This window comes from Tenrec ecaudatus, chromosome 12 (genome assembly GCF_050624435.1).
Source record: "Tenrec ecaudatus isolate mTenEca1 chromosome 12, mTenEca1.hap1, whole genome shotgun sequence".
NCBI classification, from domain to species: domain Eukaryota; kingdom Metazoa; phylum Chordata; class Mammalia; order Afrosoricida; family Tenrecidae; genus Tenrec; species Tenrec ecaudatus.
This window is the reverse complement of record NC_134541.1, coordinates 126266599-126289255: the sequence shown is the minus strand read 5'-3', so window position 1 is coordinate 126289255 and position 22657 is coordinate 126266599. Positions and strand designations below refer to the sequence as shown.

Here is a 22657-nt window from a genome sequence, read left to right as displayed (position 1 = left end):
GCTCCGTGTGTCCTGCAGAGAGGACTAGGGGCCTGTAGTGGGGCAGGCCTCTTTGGAAGAGGACTCACCGAGTTGGTCAAGGGATTGCTTATGAATCGCGAGGCAGATTGTGGCTTTCCCAGCCTCCAGGGTGGCGTGCCCTCTGTCCCGGCACTGGTACACAGCCTTAGCCACCTCCACAGGGGTGAATCTGATAGTGACCCCGATTTTCAGCACAGGCCGGCTCCTGAGGGGTGTCAGAAAGGGCTGAGGACAGGGCTCTGGCCTCTGGGAGAAAGGGGTCTGGAGGGGAGGGATTGGCATGGGTAAAATCAGCCGGGGGCCGCGGGGGAAGAGGTGGGGGCAGTTCTTACCTGAGCAGTAGCATGTGTCCCTGGGCCCCCACAGCCAAGTCTACCAGTCCATCCTGGGTGAGATCCTGACCCCCACTCAGCGACTGCCCAAAATACTGGAGCTTGAGAGAGAACTGGGTGCCTGTGATGCGCTGTTCATAGAGGGAGAGGAGATGTGAAACTCAAGGGAGAGTGCGCGGCCGAACTGGAGGAAGGAGCTATAGAAAGAAGATCGCAGGGAAAGGGCTTGGAATGGAGAGACTAGGAAGGAGGGAGACTGCGAGGGAGTGGTTTGGGATCAATCCATCATGGAGGGTGCAGGCTGACCATGAAATAAAAGCCTAATAATAGGACTCTAATAGATTCATTTATCCACACTTCCTCATGTTCATTGACAAGTAGTAGATGATTCGCATGCTTACTGCTTCCTTGCGCTAGCTGTCCAGGTGACCTTATCATTTCCACGTCTCCTAGGAGAAAACTGAGCCCCACCAAGGCCAAGTCCGTTATTAAGGTGACCAGATGTCCTGCTTTTGGCGGGACAGTCCCAATTTTTAACAATTTGTCCCATGTCCAGATTTTTGGAAATAATGCACGACATGTTAGGGTAACCGGTTTTTGGCTACCATGTGGCTATTTCGCCAGGATATGAGTTTTATCAATGGTGTCCCGCTTTACCAATGTTGGAATCTGGTCACCTAAGGCCACACAGCTTAGTGGCGGCCAGTCAAGGTATTTGACCTGGGTCCACTCTCTGCACCATGAGAAGACTTCCAAACTCCAATCCATGGAGATACGCGATTGGATTTGTTTTCCGTTGGGCTTGGATTCGGCTGCAGGCCAGTGTCTGAAGTACACGTGGGTGACACCCAATCAGAGGAAGTGGGTGGAAGAGGGGGCGGGTAGCAATGCTTGCGTCAGGGAGCCTCACCTGGCTGTGGGAGGAGCTGATGCCCTGTCCTGACGTCCCATGAAACAGGTAGACTGCGCCCCTGTTCTCCTGCTCTCCGGGTGCCCCGATGGCCACGTCTGTCATCTGGTCCCCATTCATGTCTCCCAGAACGGTCAGGGCTGCCCCAAAGTGGCCCCAAGGATGTCCTTCCTCCCCACGGAGAGTAGCCTGGCACTGCCATCTGGCCCACTGTGAGACAACACCAGTGCCAAGGCCCGACTGGGGCAACCCCTCCCCCAAACCTGGGACCCACCCAGCCCAGATCCCGTCAGGCACTCACCCCCTGGGGCAGGGGACAGACCGACACCTGGCCCCCACGGGTCTGTCTGTAGTAATGGGGGGCCCCAATGAGGACCAGGTCAGTGCTGCCATCTCTGTCCACATCCACAGAGCAGAGCGTGGCCCCGAAGTAGGAGCCGATCTGAAGGACAGAGCCTGAAGTCACCCGGCCTGTCCCTCCCAGAGACACCTCCTTCTGAGCCAGGTCCCACCTCTCCCTGGGCACCGGGATTGTCTCACCATGTTCCCAGAACCCCCCTGCCCACCCTCACATTCCGCCCCAGCTCCCCCATACCAACCTGGGTGCCTGTGACTTCAGCCTGAGGTAGCCATCGCTTCATCACCTGGGTGAAGATGACAACCTTTCCGGTGTGCTGGTGGCGGGGGGCACCCAGGACCAGGCTCTGCGTCCCCTTCCAAAGAGCCCACTCCATGGCATAACCTGCGGGGGGGGGGTGCAGTCCTCTGCTTGTCCTACCCTTCGGAGGCAGGTCGCCCTCCGTCCTGTCCCCTGCCTTCAGCCCCAGGCTGCTCTCACCTAGATAAGAGTCCTTCATGTCCACGTTCTCCTGAGACATGTTGATAAAGGTGGGGCTCCTCTCGGGGGGGTACAAGAAGGCACCTCCAGACCAACTGAAGCTCCCTACGGCCCCCAGAACCGGTCCCTCCTGGGAGGAAGAGATGCCAGGCTGAGCAAGCTGGAGCAAGCAGACAATTTCCAAGCAAGGCCTGCCACCCATCTCACTCAGTCTGGGACTTTCTTCTTTCCCTCCTGCCCCGCTCAGCAGCCCCAGTGCTTACCCGACCTTGACCCCTCACATCTCCCAGGCCAATCCTACCACCTCAGGCCTGTGCAGCCTCTGTCCCGAGCATCTCCCACCCTCTGCTATTCCTGCTTCCCCTCATCCTGGTCTCAGGATGCACTGTCTTCATCTCCAACATGCATCCCCCAGCCTGCCGGAAACCCAAGGTGAGGACAGTGGAGCGTCCCAATCAACCCCTCGGGTTACTCTTTGTGGCAAAACACGTCATTGGACACAGAGCACCTCCTCACCCGCCTCTCTTCCCGACGGAACTCAGCTCTTCTCTCTGGAAGCAGGGTCAACTTGGTGGTCATCTCTTGCCCGTGACACCCACCTCTGCACCACCCTCACCCCCTCCCCACCCCAGGGAGTGGTCGGTGCTCACTCCCTGCCTACTGGATTGTCTTTTTAACGGTTTGTTCTAGCAGACGCAAAACCAGAAAGAAAAGGATCACGAATCTGTGATGACTCAGCGACCAGGCCTCAGTGATCAACTCGTGACCCCTTTGTTTGATGGGACCCCCTCAGCGCCCACTCAGAGATCATCGGAAAGTAAATCCACCTGGGCCGTTTGAACTTGAATCTACTTCCAGATGAGGAATGCCCGTCCTCACACTGAACTTGTCCTGCTGGGCCCTTCCCTGCTCTCCAACCTTCTTTCACTTTGTTCCAGCCACACGAACCTAACAGCCTCGTTCCTGCCGCAGGGCCTTTGCACTTGCTTTTCCCTTTGCTGGAACCCGCTTGCCCCTGGCATTCTAGGGCTGGCGCCGTCTCTCGTGTAGGGTGGTCTCATCGTTCAGCTGCAGTGATTTCACCTCTGGCCTCCTCGGCTCCCCTCGTGTTCTCTAGCCCTAACACTCCATCCGACTGTCTTTAGGACACGTAACACGATCTAAACGTCTTTTGGCCTACTTAGTACTTGTTTACGGTCCCCTCTCACTGGAGGATGAACCCCACGAGACCTAGAACCTTGTCTGTCCTGCCCTGCCCTGCGTCCCCCAGCGCCTGACACGGGCATCTCTTCCCTCACCAGACCCCAAAGGGCAGGGATGGTTTCCTTGTTTGCTTTTGCGTCCCAGTGCCTGTTCGGGGTCTGGCCCAGACTCAGTGCCTGGGCCCCCTTTCTCCAGCAGCAGGTCTACTCACCTGTGTGAGCACGGAACTGAAACCTTCCTGAGACAGCTCCTGCTGGAAGGAACTACTGGTCCTCAGCTGGGTCCCTGCGGGGAAATCCATCGCTTAGGCTCCCAGAGGCCTCAGAGCTCAGGGAAGACCCGTGGTCTCGGGCTTGGCTTCTGGGTGCAGTTTGGGGTGAACTGGCACCAAGGACACGGGCGCAGAGCCCGATTTGCTTCGGAGACCCAAGCCCAGTTCCTTACTCACCCTCAACTGCAAAGATCTTCTCGTGCAGTTCATTCTGGATGCTGCCCAGGGCTCTAAAGTTGTCCACCCTGAACACATGCTCCTGAGGAGGGGCGGAGCCAATGGTGTTTAGCTCCTGTCTGGCCTTGGGCTCCTGGAAGGCGTCTCCCACCTGGGGGGAGAGGCGGCTGAAGGAGGGGCCCCCACAGCCCTGCAGCCTTTCTGCTCGGAGGCCAGGCAGGCCGAATCTGAGGGAGCCGGGAAGAGGAAGCGCACCCCGATGGCGTAGCAAGTGATTCCCGCTCTCTCCACCTGGGGGATGACATCGCTGTATTCCAGGGGGTCTCTGTATTTCTGCCCGTCCGTGATGACAATGAGGATTTTCTTGGCACCTTGGCGGGCCCCGTTCTTCCTGTGAAATAGATCCGTCCTGTTGGGCAAGAAAGAGAGATGCGTCTACTGAGGTGGGAGGTGTTTGAGAAGAATGATGGCCCTGTGTAGCCCTCGACGCTCATCGGGAGCGGGGCTGGGTGCTCTCGGATCCTGTCGGCAAGGGCAAGATTCCACTCAGACCTTCTGGGAAGACATATTGATGTCATCAGAAAGACCAGCAATCAAGTGCTTATAGCCTTTGTTCCTAAAGCCAAGGCATGGGATTGAATGGCCTGGTTCCGGATGGGCACTTTGGAGTCTCTTGAGCAAGTGATTGAACTTCCCCACGACTCTGCTTCTCCCCAGGCCAGCTGAGGCTAAGGTGTTCACGGCACTGAGTCTCCAAAGACAGCCCTCAATGCATCACATCTAGTCCCCCCCCCCCCCCACGACGAACCTGGCCTGACCTGTGAGCCCTCCAGCCAACAGCGCCCGCACAGTGATGGGGACACAGTGCCAGGCCTACGAAGCCCTGACCTCTTCTGTGTTTGCATTTTCGGGGAGTCCTGAGCCCCGGCGGTAAAAGAAGTCTGATGGTGAAGACACCGGGGCAGGTTCATTTGATTCCCCGTTCCAAGCAAACCCAACCCCCCCACCCTCCCAGCAACCCTACAGGACAGGGCAGAACTGCCCCTCGGGCTTCTCTCTCCCTGGAGCCGCTGGGAATTCCAACCACTGACGCTTGGGTGGCCGCCAGCCCCTGCACTGCCAGGACCCTTGGGCCCTAAGCTCAGGAAGAAGACACTGTCTGTCCCCATTGCGATGGCGTGAAAGGGTGACTCAAGAGGATGGAACTGAGATGGCCGGGCTGGTGGGGTTTAGGCCTTCATTTGTACCCAGGCCTTGCTGTTGCTGAAACGCGACCACGTGGTGATAACCTGGGGGGATGCTGCGTACCGCTTATTTTTGTCACAGACTTCTGAAATGTTTTTTGCCAGAACGAAGCAACAACAACAAAACGAAAAACCCCAACCACCACACACCAAACGAAATAGCAGCTTCGGCCACCCGAGGCGTGGCGTGAAGGTGTGAAGATGGCGGCTGTTCTGGGAAGCAGGGAGGCTGCTGGGAGATGCGGGGCATCCTGGGAGTCGGGTGGAAGTTGCGCAGAAAGAAACGGATACCTGATATTTCCTTCTGCTACCGTTGCCTCTGAGACCCCAGTACTGGAAAGAACTTGACCCGTGACTTAGGGGAACCTCAGAGACGTGGAGGGGCCTCTACTAGGAGACACCGGGAGGGCGCAGTCCCTGTTGGACCTCAAACTCCAGGTACAGCGGCGCTCCTCCTGGCTGTGCTGAGGCAGGAGGAAAGCGAGAGGATGTGAGGAGAGCGGGTCCACAGGACCACTCGGTGCCGCACCCAGGGGTTCAGGACGTGGAGGGACTCAGACACTCAGTCAGCTCAGTTCTGTCCCATGGGAACCACGGTCCCTGGCGTTTGTGCCCCATGCCCTGAATTACTCTCAGTGTGGTCACCTGGTACCCAGCCCAGCGCTGGATGCTGGGAGCTCTTACAAGGAGGGGATGGGGCCAGGGAAGGGGGAGAAGTGTACAAGGAAAGCACGTAGCAAATAGCTTCTCAGTGCCCCCCCCCCCCCCCGCGCCCCCAGGAGGTGGGAGGAGCTCTGATGGCCTGGTGGTGACACAGGAGCCGGCTAGCCAATGGACGTGGGCTCTCAGAAGATGCTTCTATAAAGATCGGTGGGCGTGGAGACCCTATAGGAGCTTCTGCTCTGTCCAATAGGGTGACTCTGCTTTCTAATCAATGACAACGTAACTAATCAATAACAACAATGGCTGTGAGTTGGGTTCTATGTTTTTGTTGGGTTTGTTTTGCCCAGCGAGGTAGAGAGAGTGCACAGCCGTCCTCTGGATAAAATGTCAGACCGTGTATCCCGCAGCTCCCATGTGCTCTGGACGAAGACACTCACAGAATGATCTCGCGTGACCCTTACAGCCAAGTCAGGAGGGTCAAAGCCTTTGCTAACATCCTTGACATTCTCCCCCTATTGCTCTCTGCTCGGTCCGTTACTCACCCTTTCTAGGATCTAAAGCTCCCATCCTGCCCATCCCATTCAGCCGTCAGCATTCCACCTGAAGACCCTCCGCAAAGAATAACCCTAGGCCCCTTTCTGCCTGAGCCAGATCCAAGAGCATACGCAGTCCATCCATCAGGATGCTCTACCTATCCCAAGAACCCCCCCAAAGGAACGCATCATCCCACACGCTGTCTCCCTAAGCCCATTTCTGAGCTGAGACGGGCCACCAGGAGAGCAGGACTTGACAGCCAGACCTCTGTTTGTGGATGACAGGAGCAGGGTGAGAGGGCAAGGAGAGGGGGGACCAAGTCAGAAACCTGGAAGCCGAAGGGGATTAAAGACCCATGTACCCTAACCTAGGATCAAACTCACACTCATGGGCACCTGGTCAGTGCTGACTCATACGACCCCCAATTCCCACGGGTTTCTGAAACTGACTGTTTACCGGAGTAGAAAGCCCAGTCTTGCTCCCGAGAGGCTGTTGGGGGTTTCGAACTGCCGACCAGACCATGCAGATTGAGACCCAAGCGTAACCCCTGAGTCACCAGAGCTCCTCCGATAGGGGGAGCACCCAGATCAAGGAGACCCCATACGGTTCCTCATCTGCGCATCCAGTACAGCCCCTCTGTCCTCTTAGGTACAGTGTGTGTTCTACTGCTGCTAACTGGGACCCAGAGGTTGGACAGCAAGATGATGCTCCATTTAACTTACTGAGACTTTCGGATCAGTAACTCTCCCAGGGCCACTCAGATAGCAAACTCACTCTCAGCCATGGAGTCAATACTGACTCCTAGTTACCCGACAGCACAGGGTGGAATGGTCCTGCCCAATTCCTGATGGGAGAAAGGCAAAACTCCATCTTTCTTCCTGGGTAGCAAACAGGGAGCCAGAAGATGAACCCAGGTATGTTGGAACCAAAGCCCAGGTCTGTGGCTGCCCCAGGTGGGCTCCCAGGACCCAGCCTTTGCAGGGGAGATGGGAGCAGGCGTCCAGTTCCGTCTCAGGGAGAAGTGGTGGAGAGGGAGGGGGCCAGGGACCAAGCCTCTGCCGGAGAACCTCCCGGAGCTTAGAGAAGGGCTGGGAAGGAAGTGTGACTGTGGACCCCTCCAGCCGGAGACGGAAGCACTTACACTACTTTCAGAATGCCCGTGGCAGTGAATGTCAGGCCTTTCAGTTGGACTATGGGGTCCACCAGGTGCCGAGGATTCCGGCTGGTCTGGAATTCCGTGAAGGTAAAGTGGGTCTCCAGGAGATTGGAGTACTGCATCAGTGAGATCTGCAAGGCCAAGAGGAGGGGCCATGGGGCTCGGAGGAGGGGTGGTTGGTGACCTTTCAAATAGAGGTTCTCTTTGGGAATCGTTTTGGATATGCAAACTCTTTCCCGTGCGGTTTTGAGCCCTTCCAAAAGACTAGACGGAAAAGAAGCAAACAAAAAGCAAATTGGCCCAGAGATACACAACGAAAGCTCAAGGCGGAGGATGCTTCTCGCACGAGCTGCAAGACCTAAGGTTGTTCACCCCAATGGTGGCGAAGGAGGGAGCATTTTTATGACCTAATAGTCACGTGTTGATTACGGTTCCTCACTTCTCAAGCGTGCCTGGGAAAGGGAACACGCCTAATCGGGTAAAGAAATCAGGGGTTCCATAAGGGAAAAACAAAACCCCAGACTTAAGGAATCAGCTCTCTTTGGATTGAGTTAACCCCAGCCCAAATTTCTTCAACAAAACGATTTTTAAAACATCATCATCTTCTCCATGATGTAGGTAAATAAGACACGTCACCAGGACGTATGAGGGGCTCATGCTGGGCCTGTGCCAGAATGCCCAGCCTTCCTGGCTGCCCTCTCGTTGAGCCGCAACACCTCTGAGCTGACCCATCCTTGTCTCCACCCCAACCCTGCTGCACCCGCCCCCCTGAGCCCACCTACACCAGCTCCCCTCCCAGCTCGGCCTCCCCGCCCACCCCCTAGGTCTCAGGTGCCCAGTGTTCACCAGGACGTTGGTGTCCTCAAAGCGGCCCATCACGGCTCTGACAAAGTCCTTCATCCGGTCAAAGTCATTTCCAGTGATGCTGCTGGAGCCGTCAATCAGGAAGACGATGTCCATAACTTGATTTGGACACTCTGCAGGAGGGGAGGGGGGCCAATCAGAGGGACACACGCGAGTCCCGTCGTCTCCTGGGGTCCCTGCAACACTTCCAGCTCAACAGAGTCAAGTTCTCGGCATGCAGCCTCTGCCAGGGCGCAAGAAGACCCCAGAACCAAACATGGTCAATGTCGCTCACTGCCAGCGAGTCAAGGTCAACTCATAGAGGCCTGTAGGACAGGGTCCGACTTCTTGGAAGAAGTAAGGCCAGCGTGCTCCTTAGAGGCGAGGGTGGGGAGATTTCATCTCACACCCTTTGGACGTGTGGTCAGGAGAGAGCAGTCCCTGGAGAAGGGCGTCCTGCTTGGTAAAGGAGAAGAGGAGCGGACAAGAGGACGGCCCTCAAGGAGCTGGATGGACGTGGCGACTTCAACGATGGGCTCAAGCCTAGGAATGATTGTCGGGTGGTGCAGGAGCAGGGGGTGCTTCGCTCTGTTGTCCCTGAAGTCACTGTGGGCCAGGACCCATACGATGCCACCTGGAGGCAACCACAGGACAGGGTAGAACTGCCCTTGTGGGCTTCTGAGACGGCCACTCTTCCCAGGAGTAGCCAGACTGGTCTCGAGCAGCAGGCAGGTGGTTTCCAGCGGCCGCCCTTGCAGTTGGCAGTCCAGTGCATCACCACGATGCCACCGGCGACCCCCAGTTCAAACTCCCTGCCAATGGGTCGATTCCGACTCATAGTGGCCCTATAGAAAATGGTAGAATTGCCCCTGTGGACTTCTGAGACTGTACATCCTTATGGGAGTAGAAAGCCTCGTCTTTCTCCCATTGAGCAGGATGGTGGTTTTGAACTGCCAACCCTGCGGCTAACAGGCTAAAGGGTAACCCACGACAACACCAGGGCTCCCACACCGCATGTTCTTTAGAGGCCCCTTCTATTAAGCCTTCCCTCAAAGCTCACTGCCATGGAGTTGACGGTCTGCTCAGGGCGACCCTATAGGACAGGGTAGAACTAACTGCCCCTTTGAGCTGCAGAGTCTGTCACTGTTCATGGAGTGGAAAGCCTGGTCTTTCTCCCAAGGAGTGGCTGGTGGTTTAGAACACCCAGTCTTGCGGATCACAGCCTGACGTGTAACCACGACGCCACCAGGAGAAAACCCAAGCGAACACAGCCGACTGGATGATGAACACGCTCAGCACGCACCCGATAGAGAGACGGTACAGCCGGGGTGCTCATGATTGATCTACGACAGCGAACAGGAAGTCATTACCTGAGGGGGTTTGCCGGCCAGTCAGGTGGGTGCATCACTACAGCAGGTGGGACGACAGAGGTGTGTGCGTGGGGCTGGGCTGGCAAACTGACCGAGGCTCGCGCTCCTGCAGCCGGTACCCAGTGCCTCCTTGGCCTCGCAGCCAGCTTGGCGTTCCTGCCCTGAGCTGCCTTCCCAGCTTGGACTCCCTGAGGCTCCATGGTCCCACTCTGGCCTCCAGGGAGGACCCCAGGCACAGGGGACTCTACCCACCCCTCTGTAGTGTGTGTTCCTCACTGCACGGCTGTGCCGGATGGAATCGCCAACACCTAGTGGGCTAGGTGGGGGTGCGAACCGCAAGGCCGGCACTTTGAAATCCCAGCCGCGCCTCTGGAGAAAGGTGAGGCCTTCTGCTCCCGCGGAGATGGACAGGTTCAGGAGCCCACGGTCGCTGTGAGTCGGAACCCACCTGGTGGCCGTGACTTTCTTTCCTTTTGGATTGGATGGCCTACCTGGCAGGGCAGCCGGGACTGTCTGGATGATCTTCAGGTGGGAATCCAACACGAGGCAGGAACCTTTGACGAACAAATTCTCCCCACAGGCTCGGTGCAGTGTTGCGCCGCAGGCCTACAGGGAGAAGACTGGGTGGGCAATCTTCTCCCCCCCACCTGCCCCAAGGGTCCTGCCCTCTCCTCTCCCACTCCCAGCCCAGCCCCAGCCTCCTCTAGACCCCGTCCCACCCCTCACCGCCCTCCTGTGATCCCAGAGTTGCTCACCAGCAGCCTGGAGGGGTGGGAGGCGGCGGCCAGGGACAGGCCCAGGGACATGTTCACAGCCTCTGAGGACACTGAGAGGACAGACCCACTGGTCACGCCCACGGCACCCCGCCTCTGGGAGGAGAGCTGGGTTGGCAGCTGAGGGGCAGGCATTTGGGTCCAGGCACAATTCACTCACCGAGCAAGGGGACGGGCTGGCACGTGTTGGTGAGGTAGGAGCACTCATACAGCCGTCCTGTCTGGTTGGCAGCCACCACCTCCAGGGGGGCTCCCACCACGACTCTGTGGGCACAAGCAGCATGTGCCCTCTCAGAGCGCCGGGGACACGGCACTTGGGTGGCAAGAAGGGGTCACGAGACAGGCACGTGGGGCTCGTGAGGAGTGTTCTTGGAATTTGCTGTTTGAAAGGTCGATTCCAATTCGGGGCTGGCTTTCACTTTGTACGCCCAGAGACCTCTGTGGGTTCTTCTCGGACTTGCTTTGGTGTGAGGAGCCATGGTGGGGTAATGGTTACAAACTGGGCTGCTAGCTGCAAGGTCTACGGTTCGAGACCGCCAGCCAGCTCCTCGGGAAAAACACAGGGCTTTCTACTCCTGTGAAGAGTTATAGTCTCGGAAGGTAAAGGGGCAGTTTCCTCCCTCCTCAAGGGTCACTAGGAGTCGACCTCAACTCAGTGGCAATGAGGGTCTTTTTTTGAGTTGGTTTTTGTGTGAGTATGCATTAACAGAAGTAAATGGAAAAATATATAGTCACCAGAACCAGATCTGTGTAAAGCAAAACAATCCAACCCCACCCTTCCCCCCACATGGGTGTGTCCACATTGTTTGGGGCAATGGCTTCCTTCTGAGCAGCCCAAGACGTCAGAACAACCCCTCAGAGTAAGTGCAGACATTTCCTGAAGCCTCCAGCCTCCCACACCAGGACTGGCTCTGCCATCAAGCGCACGACGGAGCTAGACTGGGGGGTAATCGGAACTGGGCAATGGAAAGCAGTTATACTGAAATCCATCTCTGAATCTGATCACATCACACAGAGGTTTATTTACAATACTCTGAGGAGGGGGGATTTTTTTTTGAAAAATTTTTTTTATCGCTACCAAGCATCTCCCCACCCAAATGAGAAGACTGGCCAAATCCTGGTGTGTTCATAGCTGAGCAAGTCTGAGTTAATGGGCATTGAAAACTTCCTCCCTTGGGGGACGGACAACAGAAAAGTGGGTGAAGGGAGGGAGATGTCGGACAGTGTAAGACATGACAAAATAGTGATTTATAAATTATCAAGGGTTCATGATGGAGGGGGGAGCGGGGAGGGAGGGGAAATGAGGAGCTGATGTCAGGGGTTTAAGTGAGAGCAAATGTTTTGAGAATGATGATGGCAACGAATGTACACATGTGCTCGACACAATGCATGGATGGATGGATTGTGATGAGTTGTAGGAGCTCCCAATAAAATGATTAAACTTCCTGATTGGGAATTCTTCTTTTGTGGAAAGTTGAGTGTCACGAATGAAAGAACATCTAAGGCGCTTCTAGAGACTGAGATGGCAGAGGCTGCTGCTGGTTACGATCTGATAGCCTCAGCGAGCGAATAGACAGTCATTCTAAACTGTTAGCCAGCATGGCTTCCCCCAACCCCAGCCCATGCCTTTTCTGTGGTCTCACTCCCTGCCGACAACTCGATGATGACTCATCGTGGCCCCAGAGGACAGGGTAGAACTGCCCTGGGGGTTTCCCAGACTGCAGCTCTTTGCATGAGCGCCACATCCCTACGAAGAGAATCATAATGTTCTGTTGAGACAGCACCAACATGTCAGAGACAGCCATGGTGGCGTCACCCTCGGACAGTGTCAGCCAGTGCCCTTTGCTACCCCACACCCTTACATCCCTCTAGAGCTGCCACTGGGTCATGAGACTGCACTGGTCACATGCCAGGGAGCTGGCCTGGATCCCTGGTGGCATGGTAGGTGACTCGTTGAGCTGCAGGCTCAGCAGTCTGAGTCCACCACCCGAGTGGGCAGTTCTACTCTGGCCTGTGGGGCCAGCAGAAATCCAAATCCACTCGGTGGCAGTAGGTTTTTGGTTTTATTTTAATTTAATTTTAGAAAATTTAATTTTATTCTTAACATTTACATCATTTAAAAAATTAATTTATTGGGGGCTTGTACAACTCTTATCACCATCCATCCATCCATCCACCCATCCATCCATCCATCCATCCATTCTGTCAAGCACATTTGTACATTGTTGCCATCATCATTCTCAAAACATTTGCTTTCCACTTGAGCCCTTGGTATCAGCTCCTCATTTTTCCCCTCCCTCCCCACGCCCCTCCCTCACAAACCTTTGATAATTTATAAATTTATAAATCATTATTATTTTGTCATGTCTTACACTATTCTGTTGTCCATCCCCGAGGGAGGGGATTATATGTAGATCCTTGTGATCGGATCCCCCTTTCCACTCCACCTTCCCTCCACCCTCCCGGTATCACCACTCTCACCATTGGTTCTGAGGGGATCACCTATCCTGGATTCCCATGGCAGTAGGTTTTTGTTGGCGTTTCTTCCGTACCCAGAATTGTGGGATCCTCCCCTTCCCGGGAAGGGGAATCATTAATGGATGAGCGGTGGAAAAGTTTCCCCTGAACCCTGCCCTGCTTCTGGGCTGCCTGGGAGCACATGTCAGCTGCAGATGGGGGTGGGTGGGTGCGGCTCTTACCGAGACCTGCCATACTGGGCCATGCTGTGCCCAAAGCTGGCTCCGTCCTCATGGAAAACCGTGGGCTCTTCCACATCCAGGTTGAATCCGTGACAAGAAGCCAGGACTGAGGGACATGGGGCATGGGACGGAGGTCAGAGACACCGCCTCCCAATCAAAGGCATCTTCTTTTCCACTTGTTTTCAGATTTGTTACTGGTGGGCTTCCCAGCCCCCCTTCCCTCCCTCAAAAATAATCAAGCCAGAAGGCAGAAAAGCCTCCATCGGGAAAGGGTCCACTCCAGCACACTACAAACGACACCCACCACCTGAAATCCAGCCAGGTAGATGAACCCAAGACTGCACACCTTTCTCTTCTAACCTGGGACCTTCTGAGAGCGGAAGGGGGAGGCATTGACCCCTGGAATTGTCCCAGACATATAGGGTCACCTGATAGAAAGACCATCTCGTTGCATCTTCTTCGGCAGACAGAGACCCCAAAGTCCACAAGTGGGAGCAGAGTTAGAATCCTTTGATGAATTCTTTGTAACTCTTGGTTTCTCCAGCCTGCCCCTCTGAGGGTCAGGCTCTCAGGAGACAGAGGCTGCTCCTGTGTGGTCCTTGGATGCGGAGCCCTTGTGGCGTACTGGCTATGGGTTGGTCAACCGTATGGAGCCCCCGGCCTCCTTGGGAGATCGGCCAGACTTTCTACTCCTGCAAAAGGGTACCCGCTTGGACCCTCCTGGGGCATGGCACGGGTGTCGCTCTCAGTTGCTTGTCCTTTGATGTCTGTTGTGGTTCCTGGCGCTTGTTGTGGTTGTCCGGTGCTGTCAAATAACTAGCTGGCACTCAACACGCATCTAATTAGCATTTGTCAACCGGCTCAGAGTCACCCAACAGATGACCATCAGGATTCCAACCCACTCTCCTGATCCTTGACGGAAGACAGGCTGCTCCCTGGGAGCTAAGCTGAGAAGCACAGAAACTCTGCATCCGGCCGATGCCGACTCAGCCACTGTAGAGGGCAGGGTAGAACTGCCCCTGTGGGTTTCCAAGACGGGAGCACCAAGCCCGTCTTTCTCCCTCAGAACAGTCGCGGGTTTTGAACTGCTCACGTTACGGCTCACAGCCCAGGTGTAACTTCTATGCCACAAGGTTTTTTCATTTGGGAAGTTCTTATTATGAATCTAATTTTGTGTCCCCCAAAGATGTGCTGTACCTCCTAACCATTATACCTGTGGCTATAGTTCCATTTTAAAAGCTTGGAAATACTTCTGTATTTCAAAGATTTAACTGACTAACTTGTTCCTAAATTGCCATCCCCCTACCCCCCACCTCTTCATTCCTCAGAGAATTTCTGGCTCTCTCTAGATTGTGGTTCAGGAGTCAAGGCCAACTCCAAAAATAGGGAAGCTCGAGTTGGGAACGTGTCGAGCCAGGCATGACAGAGAGGGTGTAGAGCCGGAACTCTGGGGTCCGGGGAAGAGGTGCCAGGAGGGAGGTGTTCCGTTCTGCTGTGCACAGGGCGGCTGGGAGTCAGAACTGACTCAGTGGTACCTAACCACCCCAGAAGGGGTCGGCTCTTTAGGGTGTTGGCACCCTACTTCAGCCACATGCAAGAGGTCCTTCCATCCTATGCCGTCCTGCCTTCCAGCGATTCCGTCTCTGAGCCTGACATCAGCTCTGGTGGTCTGATGAATGGTCGAACACCAAGGGTCCCAGACGGAAGGGTTTCGGGGCTCAGACAAGTGACATCAGTGATTGAAGGGTTGGGTGTGCGTGCCAGAGAAGAGTGACACCTGCCAAGCTTGTGTCCTTGCTAAAGGAAAAAACTTCTACTGGGTCTCAGGACCCAGAGCTGACAGAAATGCCCATTTCTCAAGAGAAGTTAGAAATGGGAATGGTTATGCAAAATCAGATCGTTACTTGACACGGGATGCTTGATAGTTTTTGATAGTTTTGATAGCTTTTGATGGTTCTGATCATTTTCCATATCTGCACCGTTCCTTTGGGAGGAATGTGACTTGATATCATCAGGCGCCCCCAAGGACATGGAATACAATCATATCCCTCATCTAGGAGCTTCTGTGACCTTCTCTTCCTCTGGGATGCTGCACGCGTCTCATACACATACAGCCCAGCACCCACACAGGGCGCCCCACCATGCGCGGGAGGATGGGAGGGCTCCGTGAATGTAGTCATTTGAAGAGGGGAGCTCATCCCCCACCTGAGCCCATCTTTACACCTCTCTGTTTTCAGGTTACACCCTCCCCCAGATTCCTGGCCATTCCTCCTCCCACGCCAGATGCTAGGCACCAGGTCCACATCTGCCTCCAGGCCCTCTTGATTGCTTGATGGTTGACCCACGGGCTCTCAGCCCATCGCACCAGACAGAGGACCCCGTTCCCAGTCTCTCCCTCTGCGTACACTCACCTACCAGAAGCAGCACAGCTGGAGAGCCCACGGCTGTGTGGCACATTGAGGAATCGCAGGGCTGGGCACCAGCGTTGAATGGTGCTGTGCGTCCTGGGAGGGGGACTTAATATAGTGACACAGAGCCCCCTGTGGAGGGGGAAGAGCACAGTAGGGAAGAGGATGTTGGCCAACCGTAAAACAGAAGTGGGGCTAAAGGCCACCACCAGTCTTTGGGGACAGTCCCGCATCATCCTTCCCCCCTCACCTACAGTGAGTGACTTGGCTTCCTTCTCTAGGACTTAGCTGCCGCAGAGACCACCCTTCCCCGGTCCCCGTGGACCCTCCAAAGGGCCCCAAACCCCTTGGGAAGAGGAGGAAACGGCAGTGGGAGAAGGCTCCATAGCATGGATGTCAGTTGGAGGGGACAGACGATCGCCTTCGAGCGCGCCGGGAGAGACGGCCAGGTGCTGTTTGAAAAGGCAAATCTCCATCAAGAGGGGCATGGCGCATCCTCAGAGATGAGTGAGCCCAACAACCTATCAAAATGACACTATTCCTTCAAAGGAAGTTCAGGAACAGGCGGAACGATCTATGAAGAGTAGGCGTGGCGTCTGGGCCGGGTGGGGGGCACTAGTGACATTTGTTCCAGTGAACGCCTAATATTTGGGCACTTGTTCAGTGAAGGGGGCAGGTAAGTTGGGTGAGTGCCATGGATCTTTTCAGCGGTTTTATTGGCACCCATCTACATGTCATATAGTTCAGTAGTTCAATCATATCGAGAAGAGGTGGACAATCACCACCACCATCAAGCTCAGAACATTTTCTTCCTCCCTGTAGTCCTTGTAATTCACGCAATGACTTTTTTTCAATTGTGACCCAAATAGACACAATAGAACATTCTCTCAACAACTTCCATGTGTATAATTCAGCGCCATCGATTCTACCCTTCGTACTGTCCAACCATGATTGATCTCCTTTCCCAAATTATTCCACCACCAGTGACATGAACTCAATGCCCCTACGCAACATCTCTCTCCTTCACCCAAGGTCACGATTGGTCAAGCTTGGTTTCTTTCTCTCTTTTTTTTCTAGTTTTCTTGATATAATATTCACATATGATACACTTTTAAATCGCTTTTTAAAGAGTTGTACATACATCATCATAATCAGTTCTAATGCTCCCTCCCCCTGCTATTTATTCCTTCATTTTCCGTGTGCCTGAAGTATCCCACCATTAAGCATAAGTAGATAAATAAGTGTTTTTCAAAAATGTGGAGGAGTCCAATGTATAAAATATCTGATAACATCTCTCCGATATAGATTTTTAATGTATACATGTGACCGTTATTTAAAATATTTAAAATATGACCAAACCTCAAATATGGCAGCTCCTGCTGAGTTGACCCTCAGCTCATGATGACCCCACAGACTATGGGATCCAACCGGCACGAGCCAAAGGGTTTTCATTGGTTTAGTTTCGAAAGCGATTATCTTCGCCTATAGCAGTGGCTCTCAACCTTCCTCATGCCTCGACCCTTTCATATAGTTTCTCATGTGGTGGTGACCCCCAACCATAAAATGATTGTCGTTGCTACTTCATCACTGTCATTTTGCTACTGTGATGAATTGGTGACCCCTGTGAGAGGGTCGTTTGACCCCCAAATGGGTCTTGACCCACAGGTTGAGGGACAGCTATACATGAGGTGCTTTGGTTGAGAATCAAACCCAGGCTTCCCACATGACAGGTGAGAATGCTACCAACGAACCATGATCACCCTCAAACATCAAGTTCATTGCCTTCAATCAGCAAGAATAGAAAATTCCATTTTCTAAACAAAGATTTGTACCTCAGATGATTGTTTCTCAGTTTACCCGAGCTGATATATAATAGACAGAAGAAATTCATTTCCACCCTGGGAAGGCATTGATGGTGTCTTTGCCGACAACAGGGCCAAAGATTGTGATTGCTGACTTTGAGACTAGCTAACTTACTTCCTACTTAGTGGTGATGTGTTGGGCTGCTAACCACAAGGTCAGCCATTCAAGACCATCAGCCGCTCCGTGGGAGAAAGACGAGATTATCTACTCCCATAAAGAGTGACAGTCTCAGAAGCCCATAGGGGCAGCTCTATTCTGTCCTATAAGGTCGCCGCGAGTCAGAATTGACTCGACGGCAGTGAGGGGGGCGTGAGTTTGAACCTATGTCCTTGAAAAACCTGTTACGGCCGAATGGAGCCGTAGGCTTCTCCCTCCTGCGCTACCTGATCCGTAGCAGGCGGCACCCGTCCTCAGTTCTGTGGATCGGTGGTCTCTTTGTGAACTTTTGTGCGTGGGACCACAAAATAATCCTCGATGTGTCTCCTTAATGCAAGAATTTAAAGATCGATCGCTCCACTGCCTCCATTTCTGCTACATCTCACCCTTTGGACCCACTTTCGAAGCAAATCTGCACAAGCTCAAGAGACTCAGGAGGGACAATGGCCCAAGTGCTTGGCTGCTAACAGATGGGTTGGCTGCTCCTCAGGAAGAGGACGTGGCCGTCTGCTTCCACCAAGCCCTGTGGCCGTGGAGACCCGAGGGACAATTCTTCCCTGTCTGTGGGGCCACTGAGTCACAGCTGACCCCACCGCAATGAGTTTTCACAAGTTATGCTTGACGCGAAAATCTTGCTGATGTTAGAAAGGTCAAGGCATCCAACTTTGCCTCACTAAGCATTCAAGTCAGCACATCTTGTTTCTTTTTTATTCATTTCGAGGGAACGCTAAGGTCAAAATGCAATGAGATATTCAAATACTTGCAAAAAACAATTAGTCGTCTTCCTACCCAGCTCAGGGACAAAAGCTGACTTAGAGAGCCGTTTATAGGGGGTCCCACCCTTTTCAGGAAACCAAGTTTCTGAAGGTTATGCTAAAAAATAATAAAATAGCATGCTTAATAATACTTTCAAGTCAGTTCAAAGAATGACATCTAAACCCTTTCCTTTTTTCACCCCAGAATGACCCGTGCTCACCCTCATTCAGGGAGCAGGACTCACCGGTCCCTGGGACAGGTTTTGTGCCAACCTGACACAATCGCTTGGCAGCAATCCCCTTTGATGGGGTCTAGTACAGCATGACCAACTCCAAGCAGCTAGCTGTTGTCATGGAGTGCAGCCCCTTGAGCCTTACTGGAGTTGGGGGGGTGGGGAGGACTCTTCAGGGGTGTGGTCTGTACCTTTTCAAGCAGACTTTGTGGGAAAGCTTGTCACTTTTGATCCTGCATCTGGTTTCTCAGCCTCCGGCCATATTACCTGCCGGCTCCAGGATCCATCCAAGCGGACTGCTGACCCTGGATTTCCATGGCTTTGCATCCACCAGCCTGCGGTCTTCCTGCTTCTTTTTTCCTGCTTCTGGTTCCTCAGTCCCCCTCAGGGACAGGAGTTAGGGGAAGCCTTTGGCATAACATCTGGACCATGGACTTGAAATGGGCCGGGCTTACCTGCTTCTACAACTCTGCGAGTCATTTCTTGATGTAAGTCTTTATCTCTCTCTATATATATACACACATACAAGTATCACTGGTTTTGCGTCTCCAGAGAACCCAGTCTAGCACAGTCCCCACTGGCTAAGTTTCACACCCAGTGAGAAAAGTCTAATTCATAATTATAGATCATGGCAGCCCGTGTGACCACATGGAATGATAGTTCCAGGTAAAACTCCAACCCAAAGATTATGGAGAAATTTCTCAGATGGCGTTCAGAGTTTTATCGGGTACTGTGGGAACCCACATCTGACTTCTTCTGGGAAGGAGATGGGGGAAGGAGAATCCAACTCCACATGTGCCCCCAAATGATTCCTATGAGACAGAGGTCAGGCATGCCTCCAACTTCCAACTTCCCTGTTCTGACACCAACCCTCCCATTCACAGCACTCTACTGCTCTGCTGGGCCAGTCCTTTGGTGTCACGGTCACACGGACACTCAGAGACAATACTCACAGGATGGGAGTTTGTTAGGAAAGTCAAGGTTGCCATAGGTCAGGATCAGAAACCATGAAGGCTACAGTCCTTTTGTTCTCATCATGGCCTTTTCTCAAGCCATGTTGGTAGACACATCCCTGGACCTTGTTCTGCAGGTCAAGAATCCCACTGCTCTGCCTTACCGTCTCTGTGCTGCTCCTTGGCTCTGCCTCCTGCAGCCACGGAGACGGGATGAGCCCCTTGGCACTGTTGCTCTGAGATGATTCAGGTCCCCCTTTATGAGCCTCTGGGGTAATGCAGAGATCCTCTCTGGTCCCCTCTTCCATCAGCCCTGGGGATGTGGCTGGAGGGGTGGAGCCCCTATTGGGTGCACCTATTAGCTGCTCCTCGGTTCACCAGGTGTGTGTGTGTGTGTGTGATGGGGGCGGTGGGGGTGGGGGCAGAGAGACTACTGTTCTTGATCTGGTGACACTGCCTTGCTGTGGACAGAGCCGGTCGGTTGGTAACTGTCCAGCCGCATGACCTCGGGGTGGGCTCAGCCCTGTATTTTCGTGATCAGCTCACGGATGTGTCTTCTCCTTGTGCCCAGAGTTCTAGGGTTTTCCTTTGAACATGCTCTTTCCCACCTTTCTGGGCGAGGGTTTGTGTCTCCATCTGTCTGGGCCACCATCTTGCCAGAAGTCCGAGAGCAGCGTTTATGGACACAATAGTTCAATGATGCAGCCTATCTTTGGGGAAAGTCATGTCTCAAACCCAGGAGATCTATGGGAGATAAAGGCATTTCTGGATCCCTCACCCCTACCCCTAAAAGAAAGTCTAAGTAGAGCATCCGAAGTCACCAATGGCTCATAAAATGCGCCTGTGTGATCATGAGGTGTCGAAGGGATCAGGGATCAGGCATCAAAGAACAAAAAATCAAATCATTGTGAATGAGGGAGCATGCAGATTGGGTACCCAAGACCCATCTGTAGGCAACTGGACATTCCCTTACAGAAGGGCCACAGGGAGGAGACAAGCCAGTCAGGGTGTGATGTAGCAACGATGAAACATACAACTTTCCTCTAGTTCCTAAATGCTTCCTCCCCCTCCACTATCATGATCCCAATTCTACCTTAAAAATCTGGCTAGACCAGAGGATGTTCACTGGTACAGATAGGAACTAGAAACACAGGAATCCAGGACAGACGATCCCTTCAGGACCCATGGTGAGAGTGGCAATACCAGGAGAGTGGTGGGAAGGTGGGGTGGAAAGGGGGAATCAATTACAAGAATCTACATATAACCTCCTCCCTGGGGGAAGGACAACAGAAAAGTGGGTGAAGGGAGACATTGGACAGTGTAAGAGATGACAAAATAATAATAATTTATAAATTATCAAGGGTTCGCGAGGGAGGGGGGAGCAGGGCTGGAGGGGAAAAAATGAGGAGCTGATACCAAGGGCTCAAGTAGAAAGCAAATGTTTTGAGAGTGATGAGGGCAACAAATGTCCAAATGTACTTGATACAATGGAGGATGAATGGCTTGTGATAACAGTTGTATGAGCCCCCAATAAAATGATTTAAAAAAAAGATGAACACATTAAAAAAAACCCACGTTTCCAAAAACACCCTTCTAGGGCGGGACTCTCATTCAAGTCATTCATCAACTGAATGGTCAGTCACCCAGGGGCCTTGAGTGATTGGTTCTCCCGGGAACTCCAAGCACAGGAACCCTGGTGAAAAAGTTGATTGACTGCAAGGTCGGTGGTTCAAAGCCACCAGACACATCGAGGAAGAAAGATGAAGCGGTGTGCACAGTCTCGGAAGCCCCGGGAGGAGTTGTATTCTGTCCTGCATGGCGGCTATGGGAGGGAATGGACCCAATGGCCGTGAGTGTGGATGGCTTGTCTTGACCCTTCCAGGCTCCCTCATCTGGAGGGTAGATGGCTGGACCCATTCCTTCTAGGGGTTCGGTTTGTCTAAGGAGTCATCACAACTTTCCCCCTGGTGTGCTCCACCATGTGCATGGATCTAGTTACATGCACCACTATCATCTGTCAGAGCTATGCATATTCATAGGCATTCTTACTAAGGCTTCAGTCTTAGTATCCATCCAGGCACCTACTGTGGATCACTAGTTATTGCAGGATTCTGTACAAAGTAGTATTTTACCCCCGTGCCCTTCCACTTTCACTCTTCCAGTGTCTTCCCGTCGCCGTCTTTTTTCCCCAACAGTCTCCCTCTTTTCATACATTAGCCGCCCCTTGACCCAAGTTAGCACATGAAACACCTGTGTATTGGCCATCTCCAGTGACCTCTCCATCTGGGAGAACAGTCACCAGGAATGACAACTTTCCTATCCTCATATCCGAAGAGCCCCATCCACGTCCCACTGTCCTAAGCTCAGCCTGCTCTGAGCCTGGGGATGCCCGTGGTACCTGCTCAGGTTCGCCGTCCTATCCCAGCCCCATGCCTCAGGGCTGGCCACGGCCCACCAGCACAGAAAAGGGATGCCAAGGTCATTATCCTGGTGTCACGTCCACAAAAGGCCTTTATTTAGATATTTGACGTATTCCCCAATAAAGCTAAACGCCTCATTTTGTGATCATTTATTAAGGCAAATATTAAAAACACATATTTGGTCATCATTTTCTGACATTCCTTCATTACTTTAATACATTGGGAGCCTCAAAAACAATGCAAAACAAAACGAAAACGTGACCTGGGCCTTTAAAAAATTTTTTTTGAGACCGAGCTGCCATGGTATCGGAGCAGACACTCCTCCCGGCCAATGAGCAATGTTGCCCAATGTAGAAGGTCAGGTTTGTGAGTTCCAATGGGCAGGCGGTTCGTTGCTAGCTCAGGCTGGACAAGCTCGGCAAAGACTTATATAAAGAGGAACGAAGGAGTTGCCGCTGACGGATTTTGGAGAAAACCAGGGTGGCTGGAGGCTCGGAGCATGAACTGGACCGGTCACAACAGGCCCAGAGCATGTGATTTCATCTTGAAAGCAGCAGGGGGCCACCGGAGATGGGTGAGCACGAGTGTGCCGTTCGGCACTGCATTTCATAAACATCACCGGTGACCAGCGCAAGAAGGGAAACTGGCATCTGCGGCTGTCGTCTACCTATTTCCAGGTAGAACTTCCAAGGGTGCCTGGTAGGGACCTTGTGATAGCAGTTTCCAGCTGGAGTTTTGACCAGCAAATGGTCCTTCCCAGGCGGAGTTTCTACCAAGAGAAAGCAGCCGGATCCAAACCTCCCTCCTCAGGAATATTTCTCCCTCCTTGTCCTTG

At 53.3% G+C, this 22657-nt stretch overlaps 1 protein-coding gene across 1 annotated transcript in view; it reads right to left on the bottom strand.

Annotated features, from left to right (window-relative positions):
* The window catches only part of LOC142422924 (integrin alpha-D-like), a 28918-nt gene extending 12988 nt beyond the window's left edge, over window positions 1–15930 (bottom strand). Inside the window, exons 1-16 of the mRNA XM_075528135.1 lie at window positions 15858–15930; window positions 13035–13140; window positions 10496–10599; window positions 10318–10388; window positions 10054–10168; window positions 8196–8326; window positions 7335–7480; window positions 4008–4161; window positions 3753–3903; window positions 3516–3589; window positions 2102–2231; window positions 1863–2005; window positions 1565–1705; window positions 1264–1473; window positions 354–484; window positions 69–226 (exon numbers count right to left, since the gene is read on the bottom strand). Coding sequence (XP_075384250.1) covers window positions 69–226; window positions 354–484; window positions 1264–1473; window positions 1565–1705; window positions 1863–2005; window positions 2102–2231; window positions 3516–3589; window positions 3753–3903; window positions 4008–4161; window positions 7335–7480; window positions 8196–8326; window positions 10054–10168; window positions 10318–10388; window positions 10496–10599; window positions 13035–13140; window positions 15858–15930 — 2038 coding nt within the window. The remainder of the gene's footprint in view (window positions 1–68; window positions 227–353; window positions 485–1263; window positions 1474–1564; window positions 1706–1862; window positions 2006–2101; window positions 2232–3515; window positions 3590–3752; window positions 3904–4007; window positions 4162–7334; window positions 7481–8195; window positions 8327–10053; window positions 10169–10317; window positions 10389–10495; window positions 10600–13034; window positions 13141–15857) is intronic.
* Between the last annotated feature and the right edge of the window lie 6727 nt (window positions 15931–22657).